Source organism: Equus asinus, chromosome 20, assembly GCF_041296235.1.
Source record: "Equus asinus isolate D_3611 breed Donkey chromosome 20, EquAss-T2T_v2, whole genome shotgun sequence".
Lineage (NCBI taxonomy): Eukaryota > Metazoa > Chordata > Mammalia > Perissodactyla > Equidae > Equus > Equus asinus.
In genome coordinates, this window is record NC_091809.1 from 60,198,009 (window position 1) to 60,216,455 (window position 18,447).

The 18,447-nt window shown below is 35.6% G+C and overlaps 1 protein-coding gene across 12 annotated transcripts in view; it reads right to left on the reverse strand.

Moving 5' to 3' along the window:
• The window catches only part of YAP1 (Yes1 associated transcriptional regulator), a 112,669-nt gene that overhangs the window by 54,402 nt on the left and 39,820 nt on the right, over positions 1 to 18,447 (reverse strand). For all 12 annotated transcript variants that reach the window (XM_070490385.1, XM_070490383.1, XM_070490384.1 and 9 more), the window contains exon 3: positions 5,209 to 5,324. In XM_070490385.1, the coding sequence (XP_070346486.1) occupies positions 5,209 to 5,324 (116 nt within the window). The remainder of the gene's footprint in view (positions 1 to 5,208; positions 5,325 to 18,447) is intronic.

Here is an 18,447-nt window from a genome sequence, read left to right on the forward strand (position 1 = left end):
AGGTATTTCCTAGGAATTTCATGCAGGTTTTCATAATAGGGAAATCTGAAAGTGCTGCATTGGTAGATTTAGGCATTAGTCAAATAAATTTCCTACTATAAAATGTAAAAATAACGAATTCTTTAAAATGTACCTGTAATAAGACATTTGACTTTGGATTGTTATCAAAGGTACATTTTTTAAAAAGCAGATAATTGCATTAATTGATTTTGCTTGATTTAAATCAAGGCTTATGATTTTTAATGGTCTTAAATAGTTACCAGTCCTTCAATGTAAAGTTACTTCTGGATCATCAGAGTATACTTTCTTGACTTTATTTTGCTTGACTTTGCTTTAAGATTCAGCAATTTTGTGGGCCACTGTTAACAAACTACTACTAAAAAATTTAGTATCTTCATATCAAGAGAGCTGGTTAAAGAAGTAGTATGACTTTTCTCTCCCTAAGTCTTTATTTCTAGCGTCTAACACAAAAATCACTAATGTTTACCTGACTCTTAGTATATAGAAGTATTTTATACAGATACCAAGCATGCATCAAAAGGCTATTAATGTGCTACAAGCATAATACACTTAATATAACTTCTAAAGGGCAATCAAGTAATTTAATAGGGTTTATATATAATTTTATATATGTATATATTCTATCTTTTAATGTAAAGTAAAATAGAACCATTATCTTACTGAATTATTCAAATTTCCTTTTATTTTTTCATTTTCTTTTCGTCACCTTTCAAATTCCTTTCATGAAGTCCATCGTCATTTATTTGCCAATTAAATGGTGAGTTAAAGAATACGAATTAATCTTCTTCATAGGATTTAGTAAGTTTTGCCTCTAGAACCCTTTCCAGGTGCACCTTTAAGCAATTCTCAATTACATATATTTAGAAATCTGGCTAATTACAAACCACAGCTCTCCAGTCTAGCAATGAAATTCATCATTTCAACCTCATAATTTGAAAAAAGACTTGCAAAAACAAAAGTAAACTGACCATTTTTGCTTAACTGAATTAGACTGAATGAAAGAAATAGGATTTCATAAAATCTTAGAATTAGAGAGAACCTTAAAAGATCATTCAGTCCAGCCAACCACGAAAAATTATACAGAAAACAGGTCTGGAGAGTCTAGAGAAAATGAAAGTTTTTAAGGGAAGTGGTCTGATTAGAAATAATCAGTGCAGAACACAAAGCTAGACTCAAATATTTGAATGAGGAGAATTCTTTTTAAAAAAGAGCAAAACCAGAAAGTTCTTTGTAAAATAATTAATGATAAAAAAGTAAATCAAGTTGCATTTAGCTTGATTAACCTAATAAAGTGCTCCAAAAGAGTGGTGTAGCTTTCTCTTTTATCTGAAGGCTTCAGATTAGCAGTTTGAGAAGGCCTTCCCTTCAGGGCGAAAACTGTCCGTAGATACCGGGCTTAACTGGAAATCACTTGCTGTTTTGTTACAGTAAATGCCCTCGAAACTTACTTAATAACCCTCACAATTCTCTTTCCTCATTGTCTCCAGGCTCTAAAAACTCTTTAAAAGATTATTTTCCAAGCACACACAAGCATCACTTTTGCTGTTCTTCTCGAGGAGAAACCTAGGACTGAGAGAGAGATCATTTTCTCTTAAAGCTATGTGAGAAAGTACGGCACTAGAGAATGCACACCCACCAAGCACCATGGGTGCTTTCCAGATGGAGAAAAAGAAGTCTCTAGGTTGAAATGCAATTAACATGACATTATGGCTGTAATTTTACATGAACATGAGGTATATCAAGATCACAGGTCCCATCAAAGAGAACAGTTCAGTGGTTACCAGGGGAAGGGGGCTGGGCGGGGGCAGAGAGGAATACTTAGATGGTGACAGACAAGTAATAATGTACAACTGAAATCTCACAATGTTGTAAACTAATATGAATTCAATAAAAAAAAAGAAACGATTACAGATCCCATGACATTCCAAAGCATTCCAAAACCATGTAGAAGTCCTTTATTCTTAAATGTCCACTGAACTGGAAGAAACGAAAGACAAAAATCAAATGCACGTAATTCAGAGTAAAAAGAGGTATGTACTGGGCCAGCCCTGGTGGCCTAGTGGTTAAGTTCAGTGCACTCCACTTTGGTGACCTGGGTTCAGTTCCCACGTGTGGACCTACACCACTCTGTTAGCAGCCAGGCTGTGCTGGCGGCCCACATACTAAAAAATAAAGGAAGACTGGCATGGATGTTAGCTCACGCTGAATCTTCCTCAGGGAAAAAAAAAAAGGCAGGTACTATACAGATGTTATCAACAGCCTCAATACCTGATTTGACAGTTAAGCCTCCATTTGTATTCGTGACCAAATTGAGAATAATCCAGTCTTAAATTTGTCCCATTCTGAGAACTTTCCTATATACTTAAATTTAATACCTTATCTCTCATTTTGAAACTTTAGGTGACTCTTTTTCCTTTTTAGGGTCAGTTTTTGTTTTTTGTTTAAAAGACAAAGACCTCTAGTGTCCTCTTTAAATATTCTCTCTTCTTTGAGGTATTTTAAATAGTGCCTCCAATGCATTAGTGTGCCCTATCCCCTCTGCTTTCTCTGAGGCTTTACTCTGTCACTTATCTTAACCCTGGTTCACATTACCAAAGTCTGAATCCTGGCTTCTATCACTTAAAAGCTGTGTAATTTGGGGAAAGGGACTCAAGTTTTCTCATATGTGAAGTGAGACTAATAACAGTACCTAACTTAAACGGCACTTAAGAGAATTAATTCAGATAGTACAGAATGACCTGAGCAGAATGGTTGGCATATAAATCGGGTTTCTTATAATTATTGAATACCTTCTACTACTATTTAAACCTGCTCAAGTCTCTCTGGGGATGGCTTTTCCCATTTCAGGTTCTCCCTCCAACTATCTCCAAGTCTTTCTTCACACACTCCCTTCCCCCCCACCCCACTCACTACAGCAGCACTTCTTGCCACTCTACTCAAACTGTTCCTGCCAAGTCACCTCTCTACTAAATACAGCTGTAAGTAGCATGCCCACTAATTTATATGCAATATATATAAACACATTTCATATTTTACAAACAAAATGCCTACCTGAACTAACATATACACAAATATCCTAAAACCCACTAAAAACAATTTGATACATACTTTTGATTTTAAATATAAATTGAAAAATAAATTCTCCCCATTTCCTTAGACCATTACCATCAGAAAATTTAACAGAAAAAAACCAATATTCTAAAAGAATCAAAATCAATCTTGTTAGATGCTAAATGCTTAATCTTCCAAAATAGATTTAAATTAATGAGTTTTGTTACTTATTTCCTAAGTAATAGTTTTAGATAGAGCATGACAAAATGAATAATGTGAATCATCTTCTTTGGACCATAAATACAAGGCAGCTTTCACAACTTTTATTTGGAAATTTGATAATTAAAAAAGAAAAATAGTTGCCAAATAAAAATACTAGTCAATAGATACTTGCATACTTTTTTGACTTAAAAATTTTTTAAATTTAAATTAAATGTCACAAATTAAACATAGATTCTGAAAATAAGTAAATGTATTCATATTAAAATAAGCTAAAATAGAAGACTTAGGGAATTAATCTTTCTTCAACAGTTTATATAAAGAAAGTTTATGACAAGAAAAGCTCAGTCACAAATCTTGCCTTGATTTTTGTACAGCTCTTAACTCTTTAGCATTCAAGTACTCATAGGCAAGAGCAGAGAGTTAGGGAACAGCAGAAACATTCCAACACATTGGCATCATCTTTAGGGGCAGAAAAACATTTCAAATTCTGTGAGTTCTCCTAGTCAAGGATCCTTTTGTCAACTGACTGTACCACCCTCTCCACCTCCACTAGTCCCTTCCAAAGGCTGCTGTTTAAGAAAATCTATGGTGCAGCTACCACTATTGGACAGTTTCTTGGATAGGGAAGATGGATGGGCTATGAAAGAGACAGCCATCAACACCACTAGGCCTGCCAATTACTGTTGTTGCCATCTGAACCCTGAACCAGGGTACTCAGCAAAGGAGGTAAAGTGTGGGAGGCAGGGGTGTGGTTAGAAATCCAGCCGGGGGTGGGGGGGGGTGGGTCAGCCTGGTGGTGCAGTGGTTAAGGTTGCACGCCCCGCTTCAGTGGTGGCCCAGGGTTTGTTGGTTCAGATTGGGCACAGACCTACAAACCGCTCAACAAGCCATGCTGTGGTGGCATCCCAAACATAAAGTAGAGGAAGACTGGCACGGATGTTAGCTCAGGGACAATCTTCCAAGCAAAAGGAGGAAGATTAGCAACAGATGTTAGCTTAGGGCCAATCTTCCTCACAAAAAGACAAAAAGAAATCCAGCCCAAATGCTCCAATCCCTGATGCCAGGCATGAGGATGCATCTTACCAAAGGAAAGGGCATCTTTTCCTTATATGCAAAGATGTATACTGAGGTAGCTATGTCCTTGGGCCTATATAACACAGAAGAAAGAAGCCAGACAGCATCTAAAAGACTAGGTAAGAAGGAACTAAACCTTTACTTGTTACCTACTCTGTACTAGAACTATAATAAAAGCTTTAAAGATATTATATTATTTCCTTTAACATCTTCCTCTGTATAGTAAGGGGCACTGTTACTCCCCATGACGTAGATGAGAGAAAACAGTAGATTTAAGTAAATTGCCAAATACGAGGCAGAAAAAAGATTTATATTCAGGTTTATCTTCTGTGAAAAAGGTGGAAATTTGTTCAATAACACATACTAGACCTAAGAAAGATGCTTCGGGATTTATCAGTTGCTACCTTCCAGTCTTTCTGATGGTAGAACGAACACCTACTTTAAAAGGTAGGTTAAGAATGCCACAGCTTGGCTTCCTATCCAAACCACAAAAGGAAGAGAGAAACTTCAACTCTAAGATCTCAGACACAAGAAAACATAGAATAAAACCCTAGCATGTCAAAACTAAACAAACTAGGAATTTGAGATACTCACTTCAGAACCAAAACTCTAACAACTGTTGGCTTTCAGATACCAGCCCCTTGATCTATTAATGACTAAATAAGGCTTTGGTATAGCATGTTACTTTGAAATAAAGTAAGTCTCCCATATGAAACTGGATAGGAAATAACCATCACCCATGCTCCAGTTTCCTTAAAAGAAGAATTACGATTTTCCACAGAAAGTTTTACCAATGCATAAGCATTACTTGGTGTGCTCTAATTACAGTGTCTCACTCACCTGAGGCTGAGTTCATCATATTCTGCTGCACTGGTGGACTGGTGGGGGCCGTAACGTTCATCTGGGAGAGCATGGCCTTCCTGGGGTCCTGCCATGTTGTTGTCTGATCGATGTGACTGAGACGAAACAAACCACTGCATTAGATAACAAATACTAGGTCCTAAAAACAAAAATCCCATTTATCAAAACAGAGTAGATAGAAGGGCTAATAGGCAAGGGTTCTAAACTAGCTCTGTAAAAGCACAGTCATGTTATCTCACGGCTCCCACCCTTCCTCTGAAACCTTTTTCATCCTTGTATCACTCAACTTTTACCTCTTAGATCTTATGCGTGCAAGATTCGAAAAAGCTAGGCCTGGAATTTTAAGTGAAGGGAAACCATCTTCATCTAGTAGACAACTATTATCTGCTTCTAATTTAACAATAAAATGTGATTTACAAACTAATCTTCTAAAACAGTAGTTATAGGACTAAAACCCCAAATCTGCAAGGGAATCACCCACTTTTTTTCTCCTAGAGCTAAGAACGCCAATTAACACATAATTTTTAGGCCTAAAACTCTTTAGTTGTAAAACACAAAAAGACGAAAAAGTCATATTTTAATATATACTCCAAAGCCAAAACAGAATTAAAAACTTCCTCTGTAAGTTTTCATTGTTTCCTCTGTCAAAGACCTTTGTTATTTGCTAAACAAAACATTTAAACATTTTCTACATACTGTTAACTTACTGCAAAATATCTTATATGTATGCATATAGATTTCTTCACTTGAGAAACTGGAAATGAAAACAACTAGATTCTATGATATATAAAACTATAAGGCATCTAGCATAGTATCTGGTATATGAGCATTCAACAAATGTAAGTTTTCTTCTTCCAGCAAAGTTTAATTGTTTCAGTGAAACCGAAGCTAAAAATATTATACACATGAAACTACCTAAAAAATTATCCTGAAGAAATAACCAGAGAAGTAGTCAAAGACTTATGCATAAAATTCTCTTCAATATAATTTATAAAAACAAAAATTTGAAAGCCAGCTAACATCTAATGACTAGAATTGGTTAAATGCTGTAACATGATGGACTAAAATGCAGCTATGGAAAATATTTTAAAAGAATACTTAATAACATGGAAAATATTTATAATACAGCTTTTTAAAGTAGGTTGTAAAACAGCATGTACAATAGGAAGCTAATTGTTTAAATATTTATGTGTGTGTACTGAAAACATATGGGAAGGATAGATATCAAATGTTTTCACTGTTTATTTCTAGATGGCAAAATTACAGAACTCTGCTTTCGCAGGTTTTCCTATTACTAAACAGTCATGAATTCATATTATTTTTTAAATTGGGGGGGGGCAGCCAGAAATAAGGGTAATTTTAAAAAAGAAATCCCTCAAATCATTTTTGGTATGGCTGTTTAAATTTCAAATCTGAGTTCTCTCTTTTTGAATCATCCCATGATAAATACCCATGGAACCGGTAGGGAAATGACACCCTGTCATTAACTTTCCTGAAATGGGACGAGAATGCTATCTCATCAATAATGTTATCTTATCAATAACACAGTAAAAAAGGATCATAGACCTTGGCTAGAGAGGACCTTTAATATTATCTACTAGAGATGGAAGAAGAATACTTTTAGCTCCTAGGCAAGCAGAAATGGGATGAAAAGAGGGAGGTAAGAATGTGGAAGATTTGTATACTTAGGATTGACAATAGTACCTGTCAATTTAAGCCTGTTACAGACCAACTATAAACGTTAAGAGAAAATATTTATTTATTTAGTGGACTATATAATTTCTCAAATGTTCACTTACCAGTCCTATATACTTTTTTAGCAGCAGCACTAGCATTTGCTCAGGTCTAGACAATACAGGTAAAACCTTGTCCAAGTCTTGCTATGTAAGCACCTCATTCCAAAATCAAGTCCTTATCAAGCCCAGTAAGAGCTTATTCCTTTTCAATCCTCCGTATGAGCCACTGAACAAATTAAACAATCAAATGTTCTCCAGATATACAGTGCTTCTCATGCTTACAGATATCAAGTAATACACATATGGTAATTAATACAATCATACTCAAGGAAAGAATCTTAAAATCTACAAGACAACCAAAATTTAGGGAAATGTCGCTCACTTTCTGTTATAATGTTAAGAAGCCAGGAAAGGAAATGGCCAGTGGACTCATTATTACTAGCTCTTAAATTTCAATGAAAGTGTGTGCCACCGCCTACTCCTTGTCTCCGGTACTTCTGAAAACCCCCAGCATCTGTGAGGTGCAAAGAGGAGCGAGCTATACTGTAAACAAGTTCAGGATTCTGACTGCTGAAGGTTTTCTACATATCTAACAGTTGGGTTTCTCCGAAAACTAACTGATTATATAAACCATACTGATTCATTTATAACTAGATGTGGCTTTACCCAAGGGTTTAGGAAGACCCCATTCTGACGACTAAACATAACAACCATATGAATCTTCCCAAATATTGGAGCCAAGTCATAAACCTGTTCTTAAGGCTTCCTTCTCCTTTAAATAAATTAGGGTTTTGAATATAATGCAGAGAACGTATAATTTTACTTTGCTGAAATGTTACTTAAGTGTACAAATGCTAAAATTTCTTTTCTCCTCCTGAAAAAGCTGCTGAACCTCAGTAAGTTAGTACAGCTCTATAGGGATCTAAACCACGTTAGCTCAGCTATTATTCCAATTACTTACAAAAGATCTACTTTAAGGAATAAAAGATGCCATTATTTAAATTGTCCAAGTATAAAAGTATGCAACCATTTAGACGTCAAGGAAATGTGAAATAAAATTATCTTTAGAATTTGTCTTCACTTATTCTGTAACATTAAATCATGAAAAATAGTTTTATCTTTATAATAAGTCAATTTGCAACACTACACCCCAAAATATCCAGACTTCCTTTTTATCATAAGAACAAGAATCTTTTTAAAAACATTTCATACCAAGAGGAAGCATTTTTGCTGAGACTAAATAAAATAGTTTGCCAGGGTCACTCTTCCCCCAGATATCTGCATGGTACCTTCCCTTGCCTTCTTCTGGTCTTTGCTCTAATGTCATATTCTTAATGAGGCCTTCCCTGGCCATGCCATCTAAAATCTACTCCATCTAAACTGGCACTCCCTTTTCTTTGCTTTATTTTTTCTTCCTAATTCTTTATCATTATCTGGCATATATTTTACTTATTTTGTTTGCCTGTTTCCTCCAACTAACATAAGCTCCAGGGAAACAGGGACATTTACCCATTTTATTAACTACCCTATCTTCAATGATTAGAAGAGTGCTTGATAAATATTTGTCAATGAATTAATGAAAGAAAGCTTTTTTCTTTTTTGCCCTAAGAACATCAAACTTTCTCCCAAAGTCCTCATAGCTTTACTGATTTTATCAACATCCACCTTTTACAAAAATGAAATTACAAGTAGGGATTATAGATCCACTAGAATTAGCAAGGAGGAGATTATTAATGACATTGGCAAGAGCAGCTTCAGCGGCATGAGATGGGTATACAGGAGGGTAAATACGAGGGCAAATAGGAGGTAAGAAGTAGACAAATTTAGTTGTGTAGAGGGGAAAGCAAAAATGCAACTGGATGGACATGAGATGAATTTTTGTTTAAGAGGAAGAGACACAAGTGTTTAAATGGGAATAGATCAGAGTAGCTGAAGATGTGCCAAGGGATAATTGAAGAGTTAACAGTCATCCATCAGAGGGTGGGAAGGAACAGAACCTAGACACTGCTTCCACTATAACAGGAGGTAAGAAAGAAAGGATGGGGCAGAAGCAAATTATTTCACTGGCTGGTGAAAGTTGAGTAAGTTCTGGTGTGATGGTTTCTACCCTCTTATCAAGAGATATAAGATTCAGACGATTAATGAGGCTGGCATTATTGGTAGCCACACTATGCAAATAGAAAACCGAGAGACTTGCACAAGGTCACACATCCAGTACACGCAGGACTGCATCTGGCACCCAGGAATTCTGAAAACAATTTCTGTGCTAGACATACATATGAAAAGTACAATACTCAAAAATGTCAATTCTTGGTAATACGTATTGAATAATAAAAATACTGCATAAATACCAAGAGAAAGGAGAATAAAAAGGCATGGGTATTGCAGACTCAATAAGACAAAATATTACACAATCTTTATTACCACTAGAATATAAGCTTCTTGAAGGAGGTACACCTGGGAGAGTGCCTGGTACATAGCAGGGCTCAATAAATATGTGCTGAATTGAATGATTAAAGCAATGTGCATTATTTAAGAATGTAAGTGATTAAGGATTCACATAAATGCTAATCTGAAAAAAGGCTGAAAAGAATTTTACTACTCAAACTACAATGATTTTAAAAAATGTCAAATTATAAGTAACAGAATCAAAACATGACAATCAAGAAGATAAAATTAAGGACAACTCATAAAACAGTATTTTCAGAGTTAAAAATGAGTGGTTATACATAACATAGAAAATAATTAAAGATTTAGTTTCTCTTGTTCCTTACGATAGCCTAGCAGCTGAACTTACTACAGGAAAATAAGAAGTGTGAAATTCTACAGCCCCTTCAAAATATGTAAATAAAGTATTCTTTGCTGTTATTTTGGAAAAGAAAAGGAGATTGAATTTATGACCAAGATAAACCCTATGATCTCACTCTACAGCTGGGAAACAATGAATTTGTCAATTTACACCAATAAAACACAAGCAGTTGTACTCTGACCAAAGTCCACATCCAGCAGCAGTCTCTCCTGTGTAAACAGAGCCACCTCTCCTGTTGGCTTTTGTCTCTTTTACACTGTAGAATTTGGTCTTACATACTGGATGACTTAAGAAGATGTATACAGAACCCAAAAAAGGGGCAGAAATCCTGAAGTGAACCATTAGAAAACTGACTTTTTGTATAATCTCACAAGTTAATTTAAACTATGATATTTAGAAATATATAAAGAGCTATATATTCTCTTGTGAGGTGTAAATCTCATGAAACTCAAATCTGGGCTGACCTTATAAAGAATTACACTATTGTCACATCTTCAAATTGCTGGGGAAACCATAAGAACACAAAATGCTGCCTGAAGCTACCATGAGGAGACCCAGAGATCTCATCTCTCCAGGACCAGAGTTCAACAGAGACGATGACAATGTGCCATAGTTTGGTGAGTTTCACACAAAGGTTGAAAAAAATAATCACTTTAAAAAAAAAGACCTACAACTTATTTGGATTAAGTGGTATGTCCAAGGATAGCTGACCAGTATGTAGCAGAGCTGGGATTTCAACTCAGAACTAATTGATGCAAAATCTGCACTCTTTCTACTATATCAGACTTCCTCTTATGTTGTGAGGGCATTTCAGGTGTTGTTTAGATTTCTTGAGACTAATCTCTACATCACCACCTCCCTCCTCTAACCTTTACAATAATTAAATACAAGGAGACAGAAATCTCCTCTGCAACAACACCCAGTAGACCCAGGATCACATCCTTCACATCTCTCCCACTCAAATACAAAGAGAATATGGTAGTTGAGAGAAGTTCCCAGGGATTTTAGATGGAACCAATGATAGATAAGCATATCTTCTTACAGATCCCTTGGATCAATCTTGGACACTGGGGAAAAAAAGAAAAAGCCCTCCATGTGAATTCTGAAGGTCCAAGAAACATCCTATAGACACTTTCCTGCATATCAGATACATGCGCTGCCTCCTCATTGAAACTCTGACATTTACTGTACAGGAGAAAGTCACCAACTTCTATTACCTGCTCTCAGGATGATGTGGCTCTCCCCAACAGTCAATGACAGCAGAGAATGAAAGGAGACTAGAGAATTTGGTGTTGAGATGGTGAGAAGTAGAGATTGGGCACAGGCAAGACTTCTCTACCTAAGACTGGAAACCTATCGTATTAGTTTTCATTCACTTCTCAGAAAAGTCCTTCCTTAACAAATAAGGACACAGAAACTCAGGAAAATTGAGTAACTGGCTTTCAGTCACACTGCTGGTAAGCAGCACAGCCAGGATTAAAACGTCTTTTTGCTTCTAGCTCAGTGCTCTTTTCACTCCATCTTACTGGTCTCTAAGGAGAAAAGGATTTTCTAAAATGATAATGTGCCACTCTAGCAGAATAGATTTTTTTCAGGGAATGTAATTTAAAAAGAGAATCAGAGGGGCTGGCCCCATGGCCGAGTGGTTAAGTTCGTGCCCTCCGCTGCAGGCCGCCCAGTGTTTCGTTGGTTCGAATCCCGGGCGCAGACATAGCATCGCTCATCAAACCACGCTGAGGCAGCGTCCCACATGCCACAACTAGAAGGACCCGCAATGAAGAATATACAACTATGTACTGGGGGACTTTGGGAGAAAAAGGAAAAAAATAAAATCTTTAAAATGCTTTCCTTTTCAATTTGTCAACTATTAAGACTAATTTATGCCTAGCAAATGAGTTCTGCCACCAGAACAGAAAGCTATCTTTATTATAGAAAATGCACAATCATTAGAGAATGTTAATAATTGATTAATTGATGGCACTGGTAAAGAGATAAATTGGTTACGGGGGTGCTTACTATTTCTATTCCTTAAATTGATGGTTCGCAGCTCCAAAAAGTTATGCTGGCTTTTGTTCTTCGAACTTTGTTTCTTACTTTAGAGAAAAGATTTCTGGCACTGGTATAAATTAAAATACAGATACAATAACCTGCAAGTTGCTTTCCTCTCCAGGCATTGTCTTCTTGCTATATTGTAGCGTCTAATCTCCTAAAAAAGTGTCAGCTAAAGACTTCTGTCAAATCATCTCTCAGAATCTACCAAAAGTAACTCTCCCTACTGTTTACTTCCACATATATCGTTACAATGGCATATAAACAAATGTGTTTTAAGATGAGTAGTGAACCCATTTTGGAAGTGGATCACAGCAAGATGGCTTAGACAATGTATGTTATTTAAAAAAAAAAGAAATCCTTTATGCAAATCAAGTGTTATCGACACTATATAATCAACAGCTATACAAGCTTAATATGAATCTCGGATTCCTTTGAAACATCTGCTACCATTTCTTGAGACTACTGCTCTTCCTCAGGTAATCTTTTCCCCAACTGGCCCACAAAACACCTAATTTCTAACCTAATCTTTTCAAGACTCATATCCCTCCTTTTAGAAGCCTCCTCTGTGGAAAAATAAGAAAAGTAAGGCAGACATGGATTCAAATCCAAGCTCTGCCAATGATAATCTGGGTTGTACAGGCAGGTCATTTTATCAACCTGTTTCATCTTCAGTAAAATGGGACTAATTTACTTACTTACTTACCAGGGCTGCAAGAATTAAATTCAGTAATATATATAAAAGCAACTAGTACTGTGGCTCTTGGTACACAAAAGCCCCTCAAATATTTTTCCTAACTTCATTCCTGTGCTAGTCCAATATTTAAAATGATAAAAACTTCAGTGTACAGGCCAAGTCAAGAAAACAGTTAAAAATGAGATAAGAGTTCAGTTAAGTGAGGATGACAGATCCAGGGCTTTAAGAGCTTTGAAACATAATTTGCTTTTCACCTGGTTGGTGACGAAGAGATGCAGTAGGCAGACACTACAGGTTTCAGGATAGGAAACAAATGGTAAAAATGCTTCTGGACCATTAGTTCAAGTTGCATGGAATTGTAATGAACTAGAAAAGGCACCATGCAAGTGTAGACATACTGACTCCTAGGCAAGAGTAGCAAAATAATTGGAAAAAAAAGAATAATCTCATTCATGTAACAAAATGTCTCAAAATATTCATTGTTGAAATCTCTTCGTAGAATTTTTTTTTTACTTAAGCCGTAAGATGGTCAACTCTGTCAATCTAAACCAAGGCAAAGAAAAAGCAACATTTCTTATGTACCAGCCAAAGCCCAGTCCAACAAATTTTGATGCTCTTCAAATTCTTGGTTGTATGTTTTATTACCAAATACTGAATCCATAACCTTTATTTAAGGGACACTGAGCAACATAATGGGAAATGGGTTTTACAGTGATAGAAAAATATTGACTGTCTTTATTCAAAACAGTCATAATCATGGTGATTCTACGTATACTTGCAGGCACTTTATTATAGCTTCTAATATAGTCATGCCGAAGCATTTATATATTAATATATGTATTATTTATCATAAATTACTTTATTTCTCCTCCATATTATATGATTATGATATAATTTTGATTTCTTAAAATTTATGTATGTAATTAAAGTTATATTACACATGAATTTAACTTTAGGATGAAGAACACTTTCCAAAATACTTCTTACTAAAAGGAGCTGCTGGGACTGACAGGATTAAGAACCACTGCATTAAGAGACCATAAACTACAAATAGAGAGCACTTTTAGAGCACAAGTCTAATGTCTTTCCCATCAGATCATGAATTTCTGAAGGGTAAACAATCTCACCCTATCTGCCCTTCTATATTTCGTACATGAACACAGTGCTTTGCAAGTGCTCAATAACCATTTGATGAATGGAAAGCTTATTCTATTGGGTTATTTTTTAACCACCAAGCATTACTGTGACCTAAATCCTAAATGGGATCAAACGACATGTAGGGCGTGGCACTCGTGAATAATGAGTAAATTAGCTAAATTTTGAGAATAAAGACAAAATCCTGCCCCCAAGACTTGTGGAGTAGTGAGAAATATACATCAATACGTACTTCAACATGAGGTGAGGTGTTAAGTGTTAACAATGTAGTTATACATAGAGAACTGTGAGAACACAAAGATGGTTTAATAGACCCTGGTTTTGGTAGGGGGTGAGGGGGTGGGTAACAAGGAGTTAAGTGTCCTCTCAAACGCCCTGTCAATTTGTGAAATGCTGCAATCTAGGTTAAAATCTAGAACCAGCATAGTCAAATGAAGCTGTTATAAACTTAAGCCTAACCATACCGTAAGTATAGTTTATCCTCTTTTCATAATCCACTTTTGAAAATATTTTTCTTCTAAACCATAAAAACTACTTTTCACAAAACCCCAGCAGTGTAGTCTTAAGTTGTTTGTACCTGCACACAGCTACCTAACAAACTGATTCTTTCCAAACTCTGCCAAGATTCTGTGATGTCAGATGGCACAAATTAGTTGTAAGAATTCAACAACACAATCTACAAACTACATGAACAGAAACTTTATAAAAATACATATGACAAGTGTTTAATCTCCTACCACACCTTTCAGACCTTCTTCATTGTGTTGTAATAGAGGAAAACAAAAAAAAAAATAAATTATTTTTTGGGGGGGGTTAAGAGTGACCTGCCTCGTCCCTTTGATAAAATGCATCCTTGTGAACTCATCTTTGCTGCCTGGGCTTGTAATTCAACTATATTATGGGAACTGTTAGAAACTCCTAATTTTTCCCAATAAAGGTGAACAAAGATGAAATGATAGAAGTGTGCGCTGCTTTTATACTAGAGACATCTGGGCAACCAAATCACCACCATTCCTAAGAAAGTGAGAAAATTTTTAGTTAAGTATATTAAGACCACAAAACCTAAGTATCTAATGAGAAGCCAAGTGACCGAACTAAAGGATTCTTTTTATTAAGAAAAGTTAACTTTTAGGAAACAACAAAAATAAGATTAAAACTGGAAAACCACGAATAATACAAAATAGATATGAAAAATGTTTTAATTTTAAAACTTCTGTTACTGCTGTCAGGCCCTCAAAATACTATGATGGCAGGACTGGTTCTAAAATTTAGAAGAGTGGGCAGTCAGCCCAGATTTATTGCTCACTTATCAAGCTGTGTTTGTTGTGCAAGTGTTATTTATAGAGTCACATGCTAGAGGCTGTTCCCAAGCCAGCTAAACCTACACGCTTAATTGACTCTAGGAACAATGATACATTGTTCAGTCTAATCCTTCTATGAGCTACAGTTCCTAAACCACAACCATATGCTTTTTATATTTGTGTATGTCTACCATGGAACATTTTTAGAACCCTCAAAAGTTCCGAGATATGCACATACTATAAGTTCTGGATAAGGATGAGAAGACTTACATACTTTGCCTCTATGATAATTTTTATATTACCGGAAATCAAAATCTTAAATTGAAATTTAAATAATTGGGCTATCACTATTAAAAATGGGTTAAAATTATGAAAAAGTGTGGGCAAAAACACATAAAAGCAAATGTGACAACTGATTATAGTCTACGTTACAAACTGTACGCCACACTGTAATCTAATCCTATAGCCTTAGGCTGAATAAAATTAACATTTGTTCACGTATGAAATCAATTTAGACCAAACTTAACCACATTGCCATATAAGACTGATATGCTTATATACACCTCCTTTTGGAAATGGTTATTCCCTAAGGAAGGGGTGAGGAGGGAGTAGTTGTGAGAATAAGCTCATGGAGGCTTCCTGAAACACACACACAGTTCTCTCAGTCTTGATCCAAGATGGCTTCTACACGTAGTTACGTTCAGTGACATTCTTTTTACAATGCCATAACAGCTGAGAACATTTTCTCCAAAAGATTAAAAAACAAAAAAAAGGGGATTTGTCTTTATTTCATCATATAGAAGATGACAGACGTCATCACAGTATGAAAAGAGACTCATAGTTGTATTAATAGAACAAAAACTAGAATTCAAGTCTCTTGACTCTCAATTATAAGGTCTATCTAGCTCTCTTCCTAAGAGTCACCTTCAAAAAAAGAAAGAAAAAAGCAGCAGCACAACTATGGCCAAAAGCCCCTCTGAGAAATGTTAAGACACAGACAACTTGTAAATATTATTCAAAATGTGGTCTTTAAATCATTTGCATCAGAATTACCTGGAAGACCTATTAGCTCCTCAGTATTTTTAACCACAATAAGATTGGAGACTAATTGATCTGGCAATTTTACATATTCGTTCATACTTTGAGATTCTTACACACAATTAATAAGACAGTTATTTACCCAGAAGCCAGATAAGGAATCCAATCTCTTCAAAAGATGGTTGATGGTTTTCTCATAATCCACTGTTTTGCTTACATTAATATTCCTGAGCAAATACTGTTTTAAATAAAACTACTACATATCAGAAGTCAAAAATAAGTGAACTTTCTTATACATGTTAAAGACCTTGGCAGTATTATTCTTTCACTTTATAACCTGTGAACATAAGGAAGCAAATGTGTTGAGTACCAACTCTGACCTTATTTGCCATGACAACACTTAGGCCTAAGGCCCTCAACCCAAGGACCAAGAAGGGAGACAGGTTTAGGCAGTCAAACAAAGCTATACTCAGCTTTCTGTCTCCCATCAGACACCAGTGGCTTCCAAATAAGGATCTGTTCAGTGTGTTGGCTCATGAGTCTGTGAGGAAATCACATTTAGTTACAAACCTGGAACCATATTCATTGCATATTTATTGCCACATTGAAGTTTTCAACTGTTAACACAACAGGGCTTCAGCCACTCAAGATATTAACGCAGGACAAAGTCTAGCAGTCTGTGAAAGCTTTCCCAAATGGTGAATCACCAGAAGGCAGTCAAGAAAATGCATAATAAATACTCCTATGCAAAGTAGGCAAATGGCCCTACCAAAACAAAACATGGATGGAACTTTTAACATAAACTGCTGGCACCCCCCCAACCCCTGCCATTTTGATAAAAATAATACAAATACTTAAAGAATCTTATATGTTTTCTCTTTAACTGCCACTTGCTTTAAACAACAGGTTGATAACACTATAGATTGTCTTCAATCATCTAAAAAGATTCATATTGAAATTACTACAATAACTTGAAGAGAGTCTCTAGCATCTAAAAGAGTTAACTTTTACATATTCTATACCACATTTTCAGGATGAATAGATATAATGCATGTCAAATAATGAGAGATGGTTTCTATACAAATAGTAAAAACAGCATCTTACAGTCTTAATCACATTTCATTAAATATCACATAAAACCTATTTTATTTATTTATTTATTTATTACTTAATAGTTAGATATCAGTTTAGGGGATGTAACTCTGAAATTTTAGTAATGCCTTCAGGGGTTCCATAATCAGGAGAGAGCAGGACATTGGTGGAAAGTTTACTTAACTTGAAACTTAAGGTACTAGATCTCAGTCAAGTCATTCGACTTTTCTGGACCTCAGCTTCAAGAGCTGTGATATATGATAGGCCTCCATTAAATAAGAACCAATACTTCACTTTTGGAATAACTACCGTACTAAAACCAAGAATTTTATCCATATAATTATTCTCAAAGTAAATAAATGAGTACCTGGTGGAAACACTTGGAAAAATTATCTTGAATGGACTGACAGAACCACTTAGCTAAATTAGGGCTATTGGTATTAATTAATAATAAATGAATACATTTTACATGTAGGACTACTACAGATGCTAACAAGGTAGTTTGCCAGGCCTGTGTTTTTTAAATTCGGCAAAGGGGAAGTAGGATTCTTTCATTCACGGCCAAATAATCACACCTTTCTTCCATCAAGTTCTCCTTCTATGGTCATGACATGCTAATTATTTTTAAGAAAATGAATGCTGGACACTCATCCAAACCAGGTTTACCTTATTAGGGTAGGGCTGGCTTACATAAAACACTCAGTAGTCTATTAACACTAAATTACAAATACAGATTAAATGTCTCCCTTATGTCTCCTCTGGGCTTAGTATCTTCACTAAAAAGAGGAGGAGAATCACTTTGTAAATTCCCCAGTTCACCAGAACCAGAACATTTATTCAGGCTGAAAACTAGAATTCAACTTGCTTTTTGTAAGTGGCAATTGAAATGTGATCCTGTCAGTGAAAATACAGTTTTCTTCTTTGAACCTTTCAAGTTAAGTGACTATGAAATTCAATTATACCAAGAAATATATTAACACCTTTTTGAGGGGGATTTTTATGGATATCGGTAGAAAGTGTTACAAATAGTCACAGTCATGGTCATTAAAAGTAAATTAACAAAAAGGTTACCCTGTAAACGCTAAGTAACATGATCACTTAGGGACTGCCTCAATCTGAGAACTATCCTAGTAGTTTGGATCCTCAATTTTACAGGAGACATTGTCTAAGTAGTAGTTTCACAGGTTTCTAGTTACTAGGGTTTTTAAAGAGCTCTTACGTATGAACAGAGCATTCCTCTACTCTCTAATTAAGATACCAAACTTCAACCAGGTTACTGAGAACAAATCCAAGCTCTAGGCTTCTAAAAACTTAAGGAAGAGGCTGTCTACTAGTTGAGAG